The 16,995-nt window shown below is 47.8% G+C and overlaps 1 protein-coding gene and 1 long non-coding RNA gene across 2 annotated transcripts in view; both read right to left on the bottom strand.

Annotated features, from left to right (window-relative positions):
- The window catches only part of SHC3 (SHC adaptor protein 3), a 144,084-nt gene extending 141,282 nt beyond the window's left edge, over positions 1-2,802 (bottom strand). The window contains exon 1 of the mRNA XM_012773787.3: positions 457-2,802. Within this exon, the coding sequence (XP_012629241.1) occupies positions 457-927 (471 nt within the window). The 5' untranslated portion in view covers positions 928-2,802. The remainder of the gene's footprint in view (positions 1-456) is intronic.
- A 7,599-nt stretch (positions 2,803-10,401) lies between these two features.
- The window catches only part of LOC105876169 (uncharacterized), a 104,616-nt gene continuing 98,022 nt past the window's right edge, over positions 10,402-16,995 (bottom strand). The window contains exons 5-7 of the long non-coding RNA XR_012922051.1: positions 15,633-15,765; positions 13,112-13,282; positions 10,402-10,858 (exon numbers count right to left, since the gene is read on the bottom strand). This is a non-coding gene — a long non-coding RNA (uncharacterized LOC105876169). The remainder of the gene's footprint in view (positions 10,859-13,111; positions 13,283-15,632; positions 15,766-16,995) is intronic.

Here is a 16,995-nt window from a genome sequence, read left to right as displayed (position 1 = left end):
CTCCCTCCCCGCGGGAAGCCGTCAGAAGTAGCAACTCCGCGCCTTTGTCACCCGGGGGCTGCCCAGGTCTTCCAAGTGTGTTTCAGCTACGCTAGGTAGGCCGAACCCCGCTTCCCAGGGCTGTATGCCCGTGTCTAACGGGGCACTGGCTGGATGTTTGGTAAAGCCAGGTGGCAAAGGCATGTCCAAAGAGTGGAGCCCAGGGAAAACCAGGACAGACCGGGTCAGCCGATTGTTAAACCTGTCCCAATCGATGCGGAAAAGCGCGTTTGTAGTTCCCTCCTCGCTGCTGTGAAGCGATCTGATTGCTAAGGAGTGCGCGTTCCCTCGCCTCTAACGTGACAGTCACAGGTGCTCCCCGCACCCCGGGCCTCAGGGAAGGAAGGGGTCTGCCCCAAGCTGGGCCCCCACCCGGAGCCGGGGACCCCTGCCTGGGTGGCCCGCGCCCTCACCCACCTTGACGACGTAGGTGACTCCAGGCCCCAGCACCTGGTCGCTGGCGTGCGGCATCCCCCGAGGGGGCCTGGGCAGCGGCTCGTCGCCCTGCCGGCCCTTCCTGGCGGCGCTCATGGCCGGGGCGCCGGGCGCCGGGGGCGCGCTGCCGTCCGGGGCCGCCAGGCTGGGCGCGCTGCAGCTGCCCGAGAGCCGCGCGCCGCTCCGCTCCCGGGCGGCGGACGACAGGCCGCGGAGGCCCGAGCTGGAGAGTTTCAGGTGGGACACCTTGTGGAGCAGGTGGCCCAGGCTGCCTGGCCCATCGTCGGGCGCCTTTCGCAGCGCCTCGCCGGACACCAGGTAGGGGGCCGCCGCCGGGGTCGCGCGCTCAGCGGAGACCTTGCCGCCGCCGCTCACCGACAGGCTATGGAGAAGGTCATCCACCGATGTCACCGAGTCATTCCTGAAGCGGTTGTACTTGGTGCGTGGAAGCATGCCCCTCCGTGGGCTCGCTGCATCCGCCTGGGCGCTGCTGGTGCCGGCCCCGGCGCGGGCTGCCGCGCATAGCAGGCGAGCCACGGTCCCCGGAGCGGGACGGAGAGTGGGGTCCCCGGGAGAGGGAGAGCAGAGCCAAAGAACGGTGCCCTCCCACCATTAAAAGCCAGCACAACAGCGGCCACGCAGCCCCAGCCCGGGAGACCGCTGCTTGGGGTTGCACGTTTGCTTTGCAAAAGTCATAGTTGCCTCTGACAGAGCGCCAGCTGCTCGGGCAGCGCACAGCTAAAGCATGACTCACTCTGAGAGGAGACCCTTCTCAACAAAGGCTCGGTGAGCACCGCAAATCACTTCCTGTAGCAAAAAAAAAAAAAAGAAGAAGAAGAAGAAACGACATCCACCCGCTGACAGCACACTAGAGCCAATCAATTCTCAATTTTCCTTTTCTACCTTCCCAGATATTTCTTTCCAACCGTAGGGTTTTTTCACCTCCCTATACACCCCCACTCTGCATTTGTGCCAAAGGTAAATCCAGTTCCTTCAAACGGTCAAGTGAACTTTCTGAAACCCATTATCCTGTTAGGTTTTGCTCTCCCCTGCTCAGCCCATCTGCGTGAGCCTGTGACAGTGTCTAACAGCCGTGCGTTAAAATGTGACGGAGGCTTTTTAAGAATAAGATCTTCAGCGAATCCTGATGAATTCTGATTTGGAAGGCAGCAGAAATTTTTGAATAGAATAAAAAGGGGCATTCACCCCCCAGGTGAGCATAAAATACCAATTTCCTGGGTTTTTCCTTTTCTTTTCAAATCAAAAGAGCAGCCATGACAAGTGTCTCTGTGGCAATGCAGTTCCTCAAAAATAAGAAAAACAAAAAACAAAAATCTGCGTATGAACTTCTACACAGCGCCAGTCAGGGGTCTTCCCTGCTAATTTCCATCAGTCTTTCTCAGCAAGGGTTACATGAGTATCCACTTCCAAAAAAGAAGAGTGCTTCTTTGATGAGTGGCAACAGGCTCTCCAGATCCATCCCCAAAGGGGGCTGCATTTGAAGCTTTAGCTCTGCTGAGTGTGTTTAAGCCCTGGGGAAATGCCTACGAATCGCTACGGATGCATTTCAGAGTTCTTCGGCTGCTGCTTGCATCCCTGCAGTCAGCAGGCAGCAATGCAGCTGTTCCGGCTGCACACCCGACCCGCAGGAGAAAACGCCTTCTTTCCAGGCGCCAGACTCGCTGGAAGGGAGCGCAGGCCTCCTTCCTCTCGGTGAGGACAGTGCGGTCCTCGGAGGCCTGCCGCAGACTCCAGCCCCGCTGACGCTGTCCTCGCGGGCTCTGCCAGTCCTCCTCGCGCGTTAGGGTGACCTGCCCACAGTGAAGCCCTCCTTATCAAAGTTCCCAGCAACTTCCGCGCGGCGAGTGCATTCGCCTCTCGCACATCATCAGGTCACCCGAGTCCTCTCGCGCGTGGCACCTGAGGTCCCGAGTCCTGAGCCCTGCTCCAAGGAGCAGCGTTTAAGGAGCGCCGCTCGAGGCGGGCGCGCGGGCGAGGCCAGCTCCGAGGGCGCAGGGCGCAGGGCGCAGAGCGGCCGCGGCGTCCCCGGCGCAGGAAACGCGTCCCCACCCGCGCCGCAGCCCTAGCGGAGCAGCCACGCGGCACCCCTTCGTTCCCTGCCCCTTGCTCGCATAGCAACAGCGAGTGCACGCCCTGTAGGCGACTGTGACGGTCATCAGAGTCCTCCCCAAACCGAAGCGAATCGGCCCTGCGGTTCCCAAGCCGAGGTCTTCGTTAGCAGCAGGAGAAACGGCGACCTGTGAATGAGACGCCGTTTGTGTGAATGGAGAGGCCGGCGAGCCACCAGCGTTTCTGTGAATGAAGCGGCCTTGCAGCCGGCGCCAGGCAACCGGCGCGCCTCAGCCAATGGGCGGCCGCCCCGATGACTCATTCAGCAAAGGCTCGCTCAATAGTGGAAGACTCCATTTCAATCAAAGGCGGGATCTTTTCTCCAACGGCAGTGTGGGAAAAAAAAAAAACCAGCACCAGACTTACTGCAAAGACGCAGGAAGAGGACAGCTGCTATGGTAAGAGGAAAAACTAGTTTTGCAAGGAAATTCGAGGCCCCCGGGTCAGGGCTCGGTGTGAGCCGGGTCGCTTCCCTAGAGGGGGGCTGTGCCCCAAACTTTCATTCAGCCGTGCTCTCACATCAAGAAGCCGCCGCGAGTGGCTGTGCCCTCGTTCAGCTTTTATTATGAATGTACACTGAATGCACATTCAAAACCGAGGCTTCCGGCCCTTGATTCTTTTATGTGAAAAGAATGCAAAACACCTGTGCACGTTCTGCGTCTCCAAGGCAGGAAAAATATCCAAAACGATCTAATTAACCCTTCAGCCACCAGGATACTTTTATTTCTTTTATTACGAGGCCAGCGGAGGGGAATCGGTAATTTTAAAATATGAATAGCAGTGTAAATTTGCTACATATGAAAAAGATGCCCAATCAAAGCAGGAAATTAATATTCCAAGAGCATGACAGTACAGTAAAGCCCCGAGTACCCGGAAGGCAGCATCGACGCTTTGGAAGGTGGCAGGGCAGAGAGCAGGGCGAAAGCCCCCAGGCCTCTGCGCGCCCAGGCAGCCACGCCGCCCCGAATCCGCACCGCGCTCACAGCAGAGCACTGTGCCCTTACTGGGGAGTTGCTCCTACTCGTTTTAGACCTTATCCCAAGAAGCCTAAGCATCCCTTCGTGTGCCGTGTAGACATGGAGGACAGTGGAGACTACTCCCTTAGATAACGCTAAATGTAAATGAAATTTCCATAGTCTGACAGCACAGAAGAAAACTGAAAAAGAACCTCATTTTAAAGTCAGCCTTGAGACACAAAGGCCAGGCAGTCTGGGATCATTTGCAGTGACAGCCTTTTCAGCATGTTGTGGCTTTTCTTTTTAAAATCAATAATAAAAACGTGTATTTGTTTTCTAAGCCACTGTTTACATTAAGCTTTCTATGTAATCCGTGGCTTAAAACAACACACATTCATTGTTTTCCAGTTCTGTAGGTTGTAAGTCCAACATGGGTCCTCGTGGGACCCAGCCAGGGTGCAGGAAGGGCTGGTTGCTCCTGGTGGCTCTGGGGGAGGGTCCTGAGCATGTGCCTTGAGCCGGGCCCTGGGAAAGGTGGCCTTGCCCCCAGGAAGGCAGAAAATCTAAAATTAATGTCATAACCCAGTAGGAGGCTATGTGGATTCTTTAATATGTGTGAGATACAAAAACTCTCCAGAGGGGAGCAAGCTTGACCTGAGGGTGTGGGAGCTGCCCCCAGCCCAGCAGAGCTGGAGGGCTGCCAGGTGCACTCCCCAGGAGGAGGCTCTGTGTGGGGAAGGGCTCCAGGCCATCTCAGAGGTTCCCACTGGGCTGGTTGGGCTAGGGAGGAGCGGCAGGGGCTGGGTATGCAGGGAGGCGTGGAGAGGCTTGAGGGGGCTACGCAGGCAGAATTGCATTTTATGGAGCCCACTTTGATAGTGGCTTGGGGTGGCTCTGGGGCGTTGAAGAGGGTGGGAGATAACAGGAAGAGTTAAAAATGATGAGGGCTGCAGTAAAGGCAAGAGCAACTGGGTCAGAAAGAGAGAGATGGATGCAAGATGCCATGAGAAGGTAGATGACCTGTGTCCACTGACAAGAGTAAGGCAGGGTGGCAGCAGAAGCTGTGACAGAGTTTGGGATGCAAAATGCTTATCAGGTGTCAACCTCCATGGAAAGCAGGGTGGTCAGGTCGCAGGGTTCCCCACAGTGAGAAGTGGGCGGTGGTCAGGCCCACATGCCCTAGTCCTGCCAGGAGTCCTGGAGAGAAAATGCCATGCACAGGGAGTGTCCCCTGGGCCTGCAGGGCTTCTCTCTCTCTCTCTCTCTCTCTCTCTCTCTCTCTCTCTCTCTCTCTCTCTCTTCCTCTGCCCGGGCAGGGAAGGCCTCCAGCAGGTGGTGCCCTGCAGCTGAGTCCCCCACAAGGCGTTGACAATGGAGGCTGCTTGCCCATGGCACCCCTGAAGCCCAGCATCTCCCACGGAGAAGAGCACCAAGAAAAGCCCACGTTTCTGACTCACATGGTTAGGCTGAGTTGAGCTTTGTCCATCAGGATGAAAAACACAGGCGGGCAGAAAGGAGGATGAGGGCTAGGTTTGGATGCATGTGAGGGGTGGGTCTTTCACAGAGATGGCCATGCTGAAAGCACCCAGGAAGTGAAGACTTGAAAATGCCAGACTTTCCAGATGGAGCTAAGAAAAAATGGGCAGAATTTGAAGGATAAATATGGAAACCTCCTCTGATGGATGTCATGGAAGAGAGTTTCAAGAGAAAAATCAGTGATGGTTAACAAGTGCAGTGGTGACTGTTGTAACTACCCTGAGTGTCCCCATGCACCAGCAATGAGTGCCCATTGTAGATAGATATAGATACACAGGGAGCTTACATCCTATTTGCACAAAAAGAAACCAGGGGTCAGAGGAGTTACAAATGTGCCCGAGCCACACTGGGTCAGAAGCTGGTAGAGTGGCCTGACCGAGAGTCATGTTCGTGACCCAGCAGCACCCTGAATCAGGGCGCTTGTGTGAGGTCCCTGCTGAGACCCATGCTTTGGAGGTGGTGATTATCCATCACTGGACATGGTAACAAGGAGGATGGAGGGTATCCCACTCAGGTCGCAGGGTGGGGCCAACTGAAAGAGAGACAAGAAAATGAATGACAAGATCATACTCCACCTAGAAGAGTGAATGAAATGAAAGATAATGCTTAGGGTATGGCAGGGAGTACAAAGCAGGCGATGGAAGATTTAGGAGTGTATTTAGGGTCAGGGAGCAGAACAGAATGGGAGAAATTAACATGCAGGAAAGAGAAAAGGTCAACAGAGTGGATGGGCATCAGCCCTGGTGCAGACAGTAGGATGCCCCATGCTCAAGAGGAAAGGAGGGAGGAAGTGGGGAGCAGATCATTCAGGGTCCAAGTAGGAGATAAGAGTCCCCCTACCCCCAACAGGTGGCCCAAAGGCAGAGACTTCGAAAGAAGAGACCCACACAGAGATGGGGCTAAGGCAGTCCAAAAGGGTGATGATACACCAGGGGTTCAAAAGAAGCAGAAGCCATTTCCACCATGAGGGCTGAAAGAACAGCAAGGAAATGCAGTCACTGGAGCCAGTAGAATTCCAGCTGGAAATCTGGAGGAGGGGCTGTCAGGGGAGTGGTAGTTTTATTTTTATTTTTTTGTTTTTGTGGATTTTTAGTGGGGGAAGCTATGGTTTAAGAGGACTAAAGTTACTGACAGAGAGGAGGGGTCAAGGAGAAAACAGCCGGCCTCTCTCCCACACTCTCTCATCTCCTGTTGGTGCCTCCCGCTGGCCAAACCTGGAGAAACCAGAGGGCCAGGGGCGCAGTGAGGGACCCTGGGGGAGGCCGCTTCCAGGCACAGTGCAGGCTGGGGGGCAGGGGGTGCCCCAGAGCCAGCACAGTGAGTGTGTCTCTGCATAACTTTGTGGGTGGTCATGGTAAGAAGCTCAAAAATTTTATGTCTGATTTGGATGTTACACTTGACTCTCACTGTGAATAAAAGGCAAGCTTGTACTTTTAAAAAAAGCGAAATGGGGTACATTTAAGTAAGTAATTTGAGCCATAGGTGAACATACAGAATGGCTGCTGAGGGAGACAGAGGGTGCTAGCAGTAAGTCAAGACGTGAGAAGAGACTACTGTGTGCACAGTGAACCAGTCACTGGTCTGTGGTGTCCCTGAGGACAGAGGTGTGATTTTCTCTGCAGGTGTTCACATGCCCACAGATGAGTGAGAAGGCAGAGGTCCATACAAGGATGCAAGCCCAGGGCAGGGCATGGAGGACATAGGCCAGCAGGACTCTGGAGCAGGTATGGGACAGGGGGAGAATGGGGTGGACGTAGCCACTAAGGAGGATCAAATTTGGGCACACAGGTGTTGCAGCCCCAGGAGACTGCCCTGTGGGTGCTCGGGGACATGCACCACAGAGAGGTGGACGGAAGAAGAAGGCCCCTGATGGTGTGTCCTGGGGCATGGGTGGGGAGAGGGAGCAGCCTCAGCAGAGGGATGGAGTGGGAGGTTTCAGGTTCACTAAAGGCAGAGATGGGGTTCGTGCTTGGATGAGGCTGGGTCAGAAGGAATCTTCCCCATGACGAGGTGGGATGGTGGGATGGCCAGCACTAGGGAAGAGCAAATGAGGGCACAGGCTGTTTAGAAGGGAAGAAATGAAAGCCAAATCTTGAACTGGCCGTAGTGAAAGGAATTCCAAGGCTGAGGTGGCAGGCGAGCTCTCTTCAGGGACCCTCAGTGACCATGTGCCCATTCCCCACTTGGTGGGCAGTGGGAGCAAGACGGGGTATAGGGTCATCTATGGTGTAAGATACTCTGGAACAGGGCTGTCAACAGTGGGAGGCCAACAGTTGAGCACCAAGGAGAGTTCCTCACAATGTGAAACCAGGGCCTGCCTCCCTGTCCCCAGAAGCAGCAGGAAGGGTCAGAGTGGCCCACTCACTGCGCCCCAGTGTCCTCCACAAGAGCTGCGTTTCTTTATTTCTAAGATTCAAATTATTGTCTGTGTGTGTGGGTGACACTGCTCACTGGGACAGGCACCTTGCCAAGCCCCTCCCTCGGGCCCATTATTTCTCATGACCCCACCATGTCTGTCTATTATTACCCTATTTTACAGATGAGGACACCGAGGCCAAAAGAGACCAAGTGACTTTCCAGGGTGACATGGCTAGTAGGTGGCAAGCTTCACACCGAAGCCAGCCTGACCCAGCACCCCACAAAGACAATCATAAAAAGAGGCACCCTCAATCCAGCTCTGCCACTGCTGGGTTCCCACCTCACTCGCTGGAGGGAACACAAAAACACAGCCTGCCATCCCCTTGCACAGTTGCCATGGTGACCAGACAGCAAAACACAAGGGCCACACTGGCTCCGCATGAGGTTTTTTAAATTATTATTAGGGGAAGATATGACAGGTAACAGCCTACTTTTTTAAATTATAAATTGACAACTTATAATTGTATATATTTATGGAGTACAAAGTGATGTTGTAATTTATGAATACAGTGTGGAATATTTAAATAAAGCTCGATAACACATCCATCCATTTCAAATATTTAACATTTAGGTCACTGCCTGCTTTGCACGCAGAAACGGGACAAAGTCAGTCCTGGGAAAAGCCCGTTGGCATCTGGCCTAGTTAGGGGAGATAAGAACGGCGGGTGAGGCTGAAACATTTTGAAAACAGATCCTGCAACGCAAATAATACTAGGCAAACAATTCTTGTGTCAGAAAGAATTCCCAGGGACAATCCCACATAGAAGGAGAAGAGAGCTACAAGGGTTTGCACTCTACAGTGTGGCGAGGAGGGGACTGTACACTCAAAAATAGTTCCTTGGATAAAATATATAAGAACCATACTTCACCTGTAGAATAATAAATTATAGCTTTTCCTGAAGAATTCATTCATTTAGAAAATTTTTAACAAGATTTTGTATTCTCTTCAGTTCCTTAACTACATGTGTATCTAGTTTTATGTATTATAGAAACAATTTCATGTTCCTCATTTTTCCTCTAAAAGACCTTGGTTTGGGGACTTTTCATTTTATAATATAATCTCCACAAATACGTTTCATGGCTGAGTAATATGTTGTGGAGTTGGGACATTATCATTGCCTTGCTTAGACCCTCTCCTGTCATGGGACACTGGGTTGTTTCTAGTTTATCCTCACTGTCAACGTTGTCAAAACAGCAGCCTTCGCAGAGCCTGCTTGTTCTGTACCCACTGAATTATTTCTGAGCTTTATTCAGAGGTAATGAAAGTTTCTATAACTCTTAATTTGATGTTGCTATATGTTTCATCAGTTTTCAATGCTGGCAATAATCACTAGGAACATATTAATTTCCCCACAACCTCAGCAGCTTTTGGTTTTTGTTATTTTTGTTGTTTTCGTAATGGTGCCTCCTATTATTCAAGGGTTTTCAGGTGTTCACTGGTGGAGGAAATGTCAGATTGCTGCCTACATTCTGACTTGTTGGTTCCAAACCAAAAGTGCTGAGATCTGCCAGACTCAGCAGGAGGCATTCTGCCTGTGGTCTTGCACTTTGCATACCTTTATCTTCCCATCAAAAAACAGCCCTGCTTTGAACCTGAGATTCATAGTTCTCAATGCACAGTAGTGTTTTAGCTACTTTTAATTCGATTATTTTTGCCAGACTCTGTGTGAGTTTTCCCTGTAGTTGTCAAATGTTTACCATTTTTCTTTTTTGATAAATATTTTAGCATATATTTACTTATGTATAATACACTTACATTATGTTATATAATTTATACTACATATAAGATATGTATTAGGATCTATACATAATTGTATATACCAATATTTGTACATAACCTATATTGGCATAATTGTATGTTGATTAATTATTTTATTATCTCACTTTCATATGGTTAAATTGTGTTAGGATTTATTCATAATTATATGTTAATATATGTAAAAATCTATATGGTATAATATTCATGTATGTTAAATATACTATTTCTCTTCACATGGAGAATCAGCAACGCAACGCAGGGCATCAGTGTGCAGACAGCTGGCACTCCATAGAGGCCTTCACTGTCTCAGAGGAAGGGCTGGGGCTGCCAAGGCTTTCTATTTCCCACTCCAGGCCAACAGCAGCCATCCCGTGCTGTGGTTCTCAGACCTGAGCTTCTGAGTCCCCTGGCGGGCTTGTGACACACCGATGGCTGACCCCACCCCAGGGTCCCTGGCTCAGCGGGCACGGGGCAGCTCCTGGGGATGGCGGTGCTGCTGTCGACCCCCGCATAGACAAGGCCTTCTGACTACTCAGCCACTGTGCCGGCCTGCAATCCCAAACTGAGAACAAACTTCCTGGGCATATTCCAAGCATAGGGCAAGACAGACAGAACTCGTCTGCTGCCCGGACGCTGGGGAGCCTCGAGTAGTCCAGCCTAGGAGGGCTAGCGAGACAAAGTCCTGGCAGGGTTGCTGGCGTGGCGTCTTCACAGAGCTCTGGAGAACCTCACAGCGCGAAATCCCTCTACAACAGAGTTCCCAGCTCTGGCTGCAAACTAAGCAAAGAAGGCAGGAATTTAACCAAGAACCCCTCAAGATAATAACAACAGCCAAAAACATGTTCCAGGTATTCTTGTAAGTATTAATACTTTAAATGTGTTTTCATCCTAATGATGAAGGAACTATCATTACCTGCTTTACAGATTAAAAAACTGGGCCAGGGAGCAGTTAAGTAACTTGGTCAAGGTCATAGGCCAGTTAGGGATGGAGCCAGGCCCCGGCTTCAGTCACTGTGGCTCCAGGCTGAGCCGGGAATGGCCAACCCTGCAGCCCCATGGATTCGCAACACCGGCTGTCTGGGAAGTGAGCGCAGACGGGAGGTGGCCTCAGTTAAGAGGCTTGTTTGGAAGTCTGTTTAACCACTTCGTGTGTCGCTCACCGGCCGGACACCTCGCCCACAGCTGCACTCACAGTCCGCGCGGTGGTCTGTGCGGAGCCTGGGGACGGGTCCGGTTTGCTCCTGTGTGATGAGGAAGGCTTGAAAGCACTGAAAGCTTGTTTCACTTTACAGGCAGCTTTACTTGTCATGTAAATCAGAACAGGTAACATATACACATATGTTTTCATTATGTTATGTTTAAATGTTCACAATTTCATTTTGATAAATGAAAAATTAGAAAAGTCATATCGCAGCTGTCAGCTCAAGTCGACGCTGGGCTGTGCGCTTTCATCTGTGACTGTCGACTGTAGTCGATGCTCGTACCGAAGTGGTTAAAAAGCCATTTGGTCGCCAGGGCCCCTTCCTCTCTACACATCCAGGCTGTAGCCTTTTGCCCACCTGGCAGAAGACAGGATATTTTTGTTCTGGAGAAAGTAGGATGAAGATGTTAATACTGGGAGATACCAGGAAGAGGGAAGGGTGAGGCCACCTCAGGAAAACAGGGGGTAGCAGGTCCTTACAACAAGCACATGCTCCTGCCCACTTGCACACACTCCTTCCCAGAATGCTGGTGGCCAGGCCGACTCCTTCCAGTCTGGACAATGTTGGGTCCTTCTCTAGGGACTGACCAGACCTGACAGATCACCATCTGATGGGGCTGACCATTGATGAGTGCCACCCCCATGCATTGCCCAGCAGGAACTGTCTGAGGAAACTCTCCAACGTGAAACACAGTGTTTTGGCCCATTTGTGCTGCTATAACAGAATGCCTGAGACTGGATAATTTATAATGAACAGACATTTATTTGGCTCATGGTTCTAGAGGCTGGGAAGTCCAAGAGTGAGGGACCACATGCACTGGAACACAGTAGAAGGCAGGACACACTGAGAGGGAGCAGGAGATTGAACTCACAGCCTCGGGGCCTTTGATAATCAGCAATAACCTGTTCATGGGGGGGCCTTCAACCTAACACTTCTCATTAGGCCCCACTCCCAACATTGTTGCATCGGGGATTGAGTTTCCTACACATAGTTTCTGAGGGACACATTCACACCATGCATGTAGGGATCAAAACAAAGGGAGGAAAAAGCAACTTGGAGGAAACAGACTATGCAGAGAGAAGAAAACACACAAAAAACACTATTAAAAGAATACCCTCAAAAAGATAAGGTTGGCATCTGTGAAACAAGAAAAGATGACTGAAAAATAAAAGATGGGAGGGAGGAGGGAGGGAAAAGAAAAGAATATTAAAAGAATAAAAGAATCTTTTGAAAATTAAAACTTGACAGAAATAAAAACTTTGTTGCATACAAGGTTGGATGGCAATGTTGAGGAAACCTGGAACAAAGCGAAAATGCAAAGTGGTGGAAAGTGGGAGAGAAAAGGTAAGACATTAGATGACCAGACCAGAAGGTCAATCATGCAGATTACAGGAGCTGCCGGAAGAAAAGAAAAAACAAAGAAAAGAAATAAAAAAGAGGAAAAGGAGGGGAGGAAGTAATCAACGAAACAACACAGTAAAATTCCAGGAACTAAAGTCCAGAACTTTCAGGCAGAGGCGCTCGCAGGTGCCCCGCACACTCAGTGAAGGGCACTTGAGGATCTGGAACAAAGAGACCATGCCTTATGGGAAGGGCCCAGTGGCAAGGAGACGAGGCACAGGCTGTGAGAAGCAGGTCACAGAGGAGCAGGAATTGGAAATGCCGGGAACTAGAACACCCTAGAACAATGCCTGCAGAATTGGAGGGAAATGATTTCTGATCTTCACTTTATATGCAGCCAAGGAGCCAATTATTAAGGGTGAAGGTAGAACAAAGACAGTTGAAGATATTCAAAGTCTCAAAAAAGTATGTACCCCTTTATATGCAGCTGCTGTAAGATGTGCCCCCCATACCCTATAGTGCATATGAGAGGAAGGCATGTGGTCCAGGAAATGGGAGCCAAGCCAAGACAGTGGGGGAGGGGAAGTCCAGGATGGTGACGATGGGGATGTTAAGGTGGCCACTGGGAGAGCAGGCAGAAGGCAGTGAGCAGGATGGCGCTTACAAGAGAGTGAAACTGCCTATCATGAGAGGCATTTAGACTGCTGGTCAGGGCTAGGGGTTACATTAATGATAAGTACAAAAACTACTAAGCAAATAAAGAAGACAATCTTTAAACTCCAAGGAATATAAAGAATTGGGCAGAAAAGGAAAAATAATTGTAGTAAATACCATGTGGCTCAGTTCTGAGTAATATTTGCATAATCAAAATAACATAAACACAGTGCATTAATCTAGCCAAAACAAGCTATAAGCATTTTGGGAAATGTGGGAGTTGGGAAGTACATATGTGGTGAGGCTATAGTGAAATTCTAAGGAATCAATGATTCCAAAGAGTATGGAAGCTCCCTGCTGCTGGGGTATGAGAATGAGGAAAAGAGAGACCAGCAGTTGCTGTTTCTTGTAACATGTCTCGTAGAACTTATGGATGCTTTAGATGATATATGCACAGAACATTAACCCAGGAGTTGGTAGGTGCTAGGTACACACATAACACTAGCCCAGGTGTAGCAATAGAAGCCCCACCAGGGGAAAAATATTATTCTCCCTTAAGGCTCTGATTTTGACAGTTCTTTGTGGACCTGCCAATAGGAACTGGCTGCAAAATGTTTTTCCAGATATCTAAGTAAATTGACCTGTTAAGTGCAATTTCTTCTGATTGCCTGTCTGCATGGTGAGAGTCTTCCAGCAATGACGGCTGGTTCCAGAGCAGCTGATGCTAGTGGTTGGTCAGATGTTTGCCACGTCTGCTGGCAGTATGGAAGTCCCCTCCATCCTCAGGGTAGGGAGAGGATCAATCTTAGCATCTGCTAAGGCAAGAAGCACACAGCTCATTCATTTAAAACTTACCCCCCTGGAAATGCAAAACAGTGCAATCACTTTGGAAAACACTTTGGCAATTTCTTAAAAGGTTGAACATAGACTTATTTATCCACCCAACAATTCCATTCCTGAGAATTCGCCCACAATAAATGAAAAAAATGTGTCCACAAAAGACTTGTGCACAAATGTTCATAGTGTCATTATTCATGATAGCCCAAAAGTGGAAACAACCCAAATGTCCATCACCTGGTGAATGGACTACTACTTAGCAATAAAAAGGAACAAACTATTGATGAATGCTACAATACAGATGAACTTCAAAAACATTATGCTGAAAGAAAGAAGGCCAGACACAACAGTCCACCAGTACAATGCCATTTATATGGAATGTTCATACAAGGCAAATCTATTGAGGCAAAGGGCAGATAAGTGAATTCCTGGAGCTTTGAGGGGGCAGGATCAAAACTTGGTTGCAAAGGGGCACAAGGGTGCCTATTTGCAGTGGTGGAAACATTTTAGAACTGGATTGTGGTAATGGTTGTACAACCCTGTATATTTACTAAAAATTATTGAGTTGTACACTTTGAATAGGTGAATTTTATAGGATGCCTGAAAAAAGTACTTTGAAATATTTTTAAAATAAAAAATAGAAACTAAGATGTCATTTTGTATAAAACCATTTCCATTGTGATTCTCCCAGCGATATCAGGGGTTAGGACTTGAAATCATTTGTTGTTCATATAAGATGTTATATCAAGTCAGCTGCCCTGCACCTTGCTAACAGCACAGTTGTTTGGAGTAGAATGAAATGAGATGGGGAGGAAGAGATACGGAAAAAGAAAGCATTTGCAATTTTAGCAAAAGTGAGAATTATTGACAGTTTTTAAAATGACAGTTTTTAAAATCCTATACTTTGAGGTTCCTTTGAAGAAGTTGTGCCCATCATGTCAAATTTTGCAATAAAAGTTTTCCCTTAGGGCACTCCTCAACACCGAATGTTAGTCCAGGGTGGTGTTGCTGACTCCCATCTGGAGACAGTGTTGGAGTCTACAAGTGTGGAATGATAATCACAAAGGCGTCAAGTTGAGAGAATAATTCACACAATAGCTGACAAAAACTGGTGCCTAATATGAATCTATGATCTAATATAAAAAATCATTTTTGGAATTTTGTTTAATAATTTCTGTGCGAACGTCTCAGAATTGCAGGTTTTACTGATTCTGTTTGGCTTTCCTAGCAGCTTTTATCAAAGCAGAAAAGCACAATATGTTTAAAGAGTCAGGACAGATTTAGAAGGAGTATGACTGCATTTAGCTTTGCCTTAGAACTTCCTTTCAAGGACAGAGAATAACAAGTTGGTAATAATCTGAATTCTATAGTAATTTGTAATGCTATATGTGAATAATATAATAATACATCAGTGACATATAATGATCTGTAATACTATAGTAATCTATAATGCTATATGTAAATAATAATGCATGAGTGATATATAATCATTTGTAATACTATACAGGAATATTTTCCTACCCTGAGCTTACAGGGTACCATTTAATAATATTTAGTTATGATTATAGGTTAGTTTTGCCTTATATTTCCCTCCCTGAATCAGACACTTGCTCTAGGGCTGTGTTTCAGGAGGAAATAGCCTTTCAATCCAAACTTTCCAAATGGGAGTTTAGAACAATAATTACTTGATATTACCTGGCATTCAGACTACCTATAATGGCTGTGTCAGGTGACAGGAGCATAGAACATATAGGTTCGCGTGATTGGCTTGGTATTGTCAGGGTAAGACCCCAGTATCACCATGGCTCACTCACTGTCTCTCACACATTTGTCCCCGGTCAGATGGGGCTTTGTTCCCTACTATGAATTCTTAGCGACTCGGCACACAAAGCAGCCTCTATCTGGGACTTTGTGTACACAGTCACGTGCAGAAGGAAGAGCGTGAGCAGTGTTCATGCAGCCCTTCAAGAAGTGACACGATGCACTGCTGCTCACATTTCAGTGGCCAAAGCAAGTCACATGGCTGTGCTTGAGTTTAGCAGAGTGGAGCTGCACAGTCCTCCTGGGGAAAGGGAGCAATGGGAGTGGTGGCACAGCGTTCCACAGCCACCCTGGGCCACTGACCAGGCTGCACTAGCCTCCCTGCACCTGCAGTGTCTCAACTCTGCCCGACATGCGCGGCCTGCTAACTCGTGTCTCAACACGAGGGGTGGCTGGATGAGTGAATGAATGAATGGATGAAGAAAAGTAAGTACTGAAGTCATATAGTCTGGGGCTTGACTAGAGAAAGGCCCAGAGTCTTTGCCAGGAAGGAATGCCACTTACCATGCTCAAGAGCAGCAGGGCCTGCCCACAGGGCCCCATGACTGAGTGAGAAAGTAAATGTGGAACAGGTAATCGTGAGATCACATGCTATGAAAGGGAAGAACAGGGCTTCTAGGATCACTTGAAGGGACGCCTAAAATATAGACGTGTATAAAGAAGAAAATTAAAACACTGTTAACATTGTCTGCTCTTTCATTCTCTGTCTGTATTTTTCCACATAAATAAAATCATGTTGTTTTATTCCTACCTCTTTTACTTAATGATACTGTCAGTACCTGTCCTTACCAATGGCTATTCTTTTACATAAGCAGAGTTCTTAACCTAGGGTCCATGGAACTTAAATGAGGAGAAAAATGAGCCATAAGTTGTACTTTAGCATGTCAATAAAATATGAATGCAGTCAATAGCCATGGTGGCTAATTATTGCAGTGTAATACTACATATGTTTTAAAATGCAATTTATGTTTCTCACTGTTTGAAATTATAGTAGTAATTTCACTGTTTGTTATTACAGTAGTAATAACTACCACCACTATATCTATACAACTTATAATTAATAAAGAAGCATATATATTAGCATAGGACATATGTGTTTTCAAAACATTGGCAATTGCATTTCAATCTACAGTCAGGCTTCCATGTGCATAGGTTCCACATCTGTGGATTCTACCCACCTGCAGATTGAATATACAGTACTTGAGGGATGCAGAACCCTTGGACATGGAGAGCGAACTCTTTACAGCTATGGGTTTAGTGGGGCACACTGTGGGACTTGAGCATCCACTAATTTTGATATACACAAGGTGGTCCTGGAACCAATCTCCTGTGAATACTGATGGACAACTGTAATTGGTTGTCTTTGTAATTCTATGAATTTTATCTTGTGCATTGAAAAATATTATTCTGTCCAAATATATGCTATCTAAAAGAGACTCCCTTTAGATCTAAGGATGCACATAGGTTGTAAGTGAAAGGAGATATTCCATCCAAATAGTAATCAAAAGAGCAAGTATGGCTATATTAATAGCAGACAAACTTTAAGTCAAAAACCTATTACAAGAGACAAAGAAGGATATTCTATAATGATAAAAGGGTCAATCCACCAAGAAGCTATAATAATTATAAACATAAATGAACCTAACATCAGAACTCCTAACTAAACAAAGCAAACACTCTCAGAATTGAAGGGAGAAATAGACAGCTCTACAACAGTAGGAAACTTCAATACCCTACTTTAAATAAGGGATAGAACTATACAGAAGATTAATAAGGAAAGAAAGGATTTGAACAATGTTACAGACTAAGTGGACCTAACAAATATAGGACACTCCACTCAACAATAAGAGAATACATATTTTTCTCA

Source organism: Microcebus murinus, chromosome 12 (genome assembly GCF_040939455.1).
Source record: "Microcebus murinus isolate Inina chromosome 12, M.murinus_Inina_mat1.0, whole genome shotgun sequence".
NCBI lineage: Eukaryota > Metazoa > Chordata > Mammalia > Primates > Cheirogaleidae > Microcebus > Microcebus murinus.
This window is presented reverse-complemented; position numbering and strand designations above follow the sequence as displayed.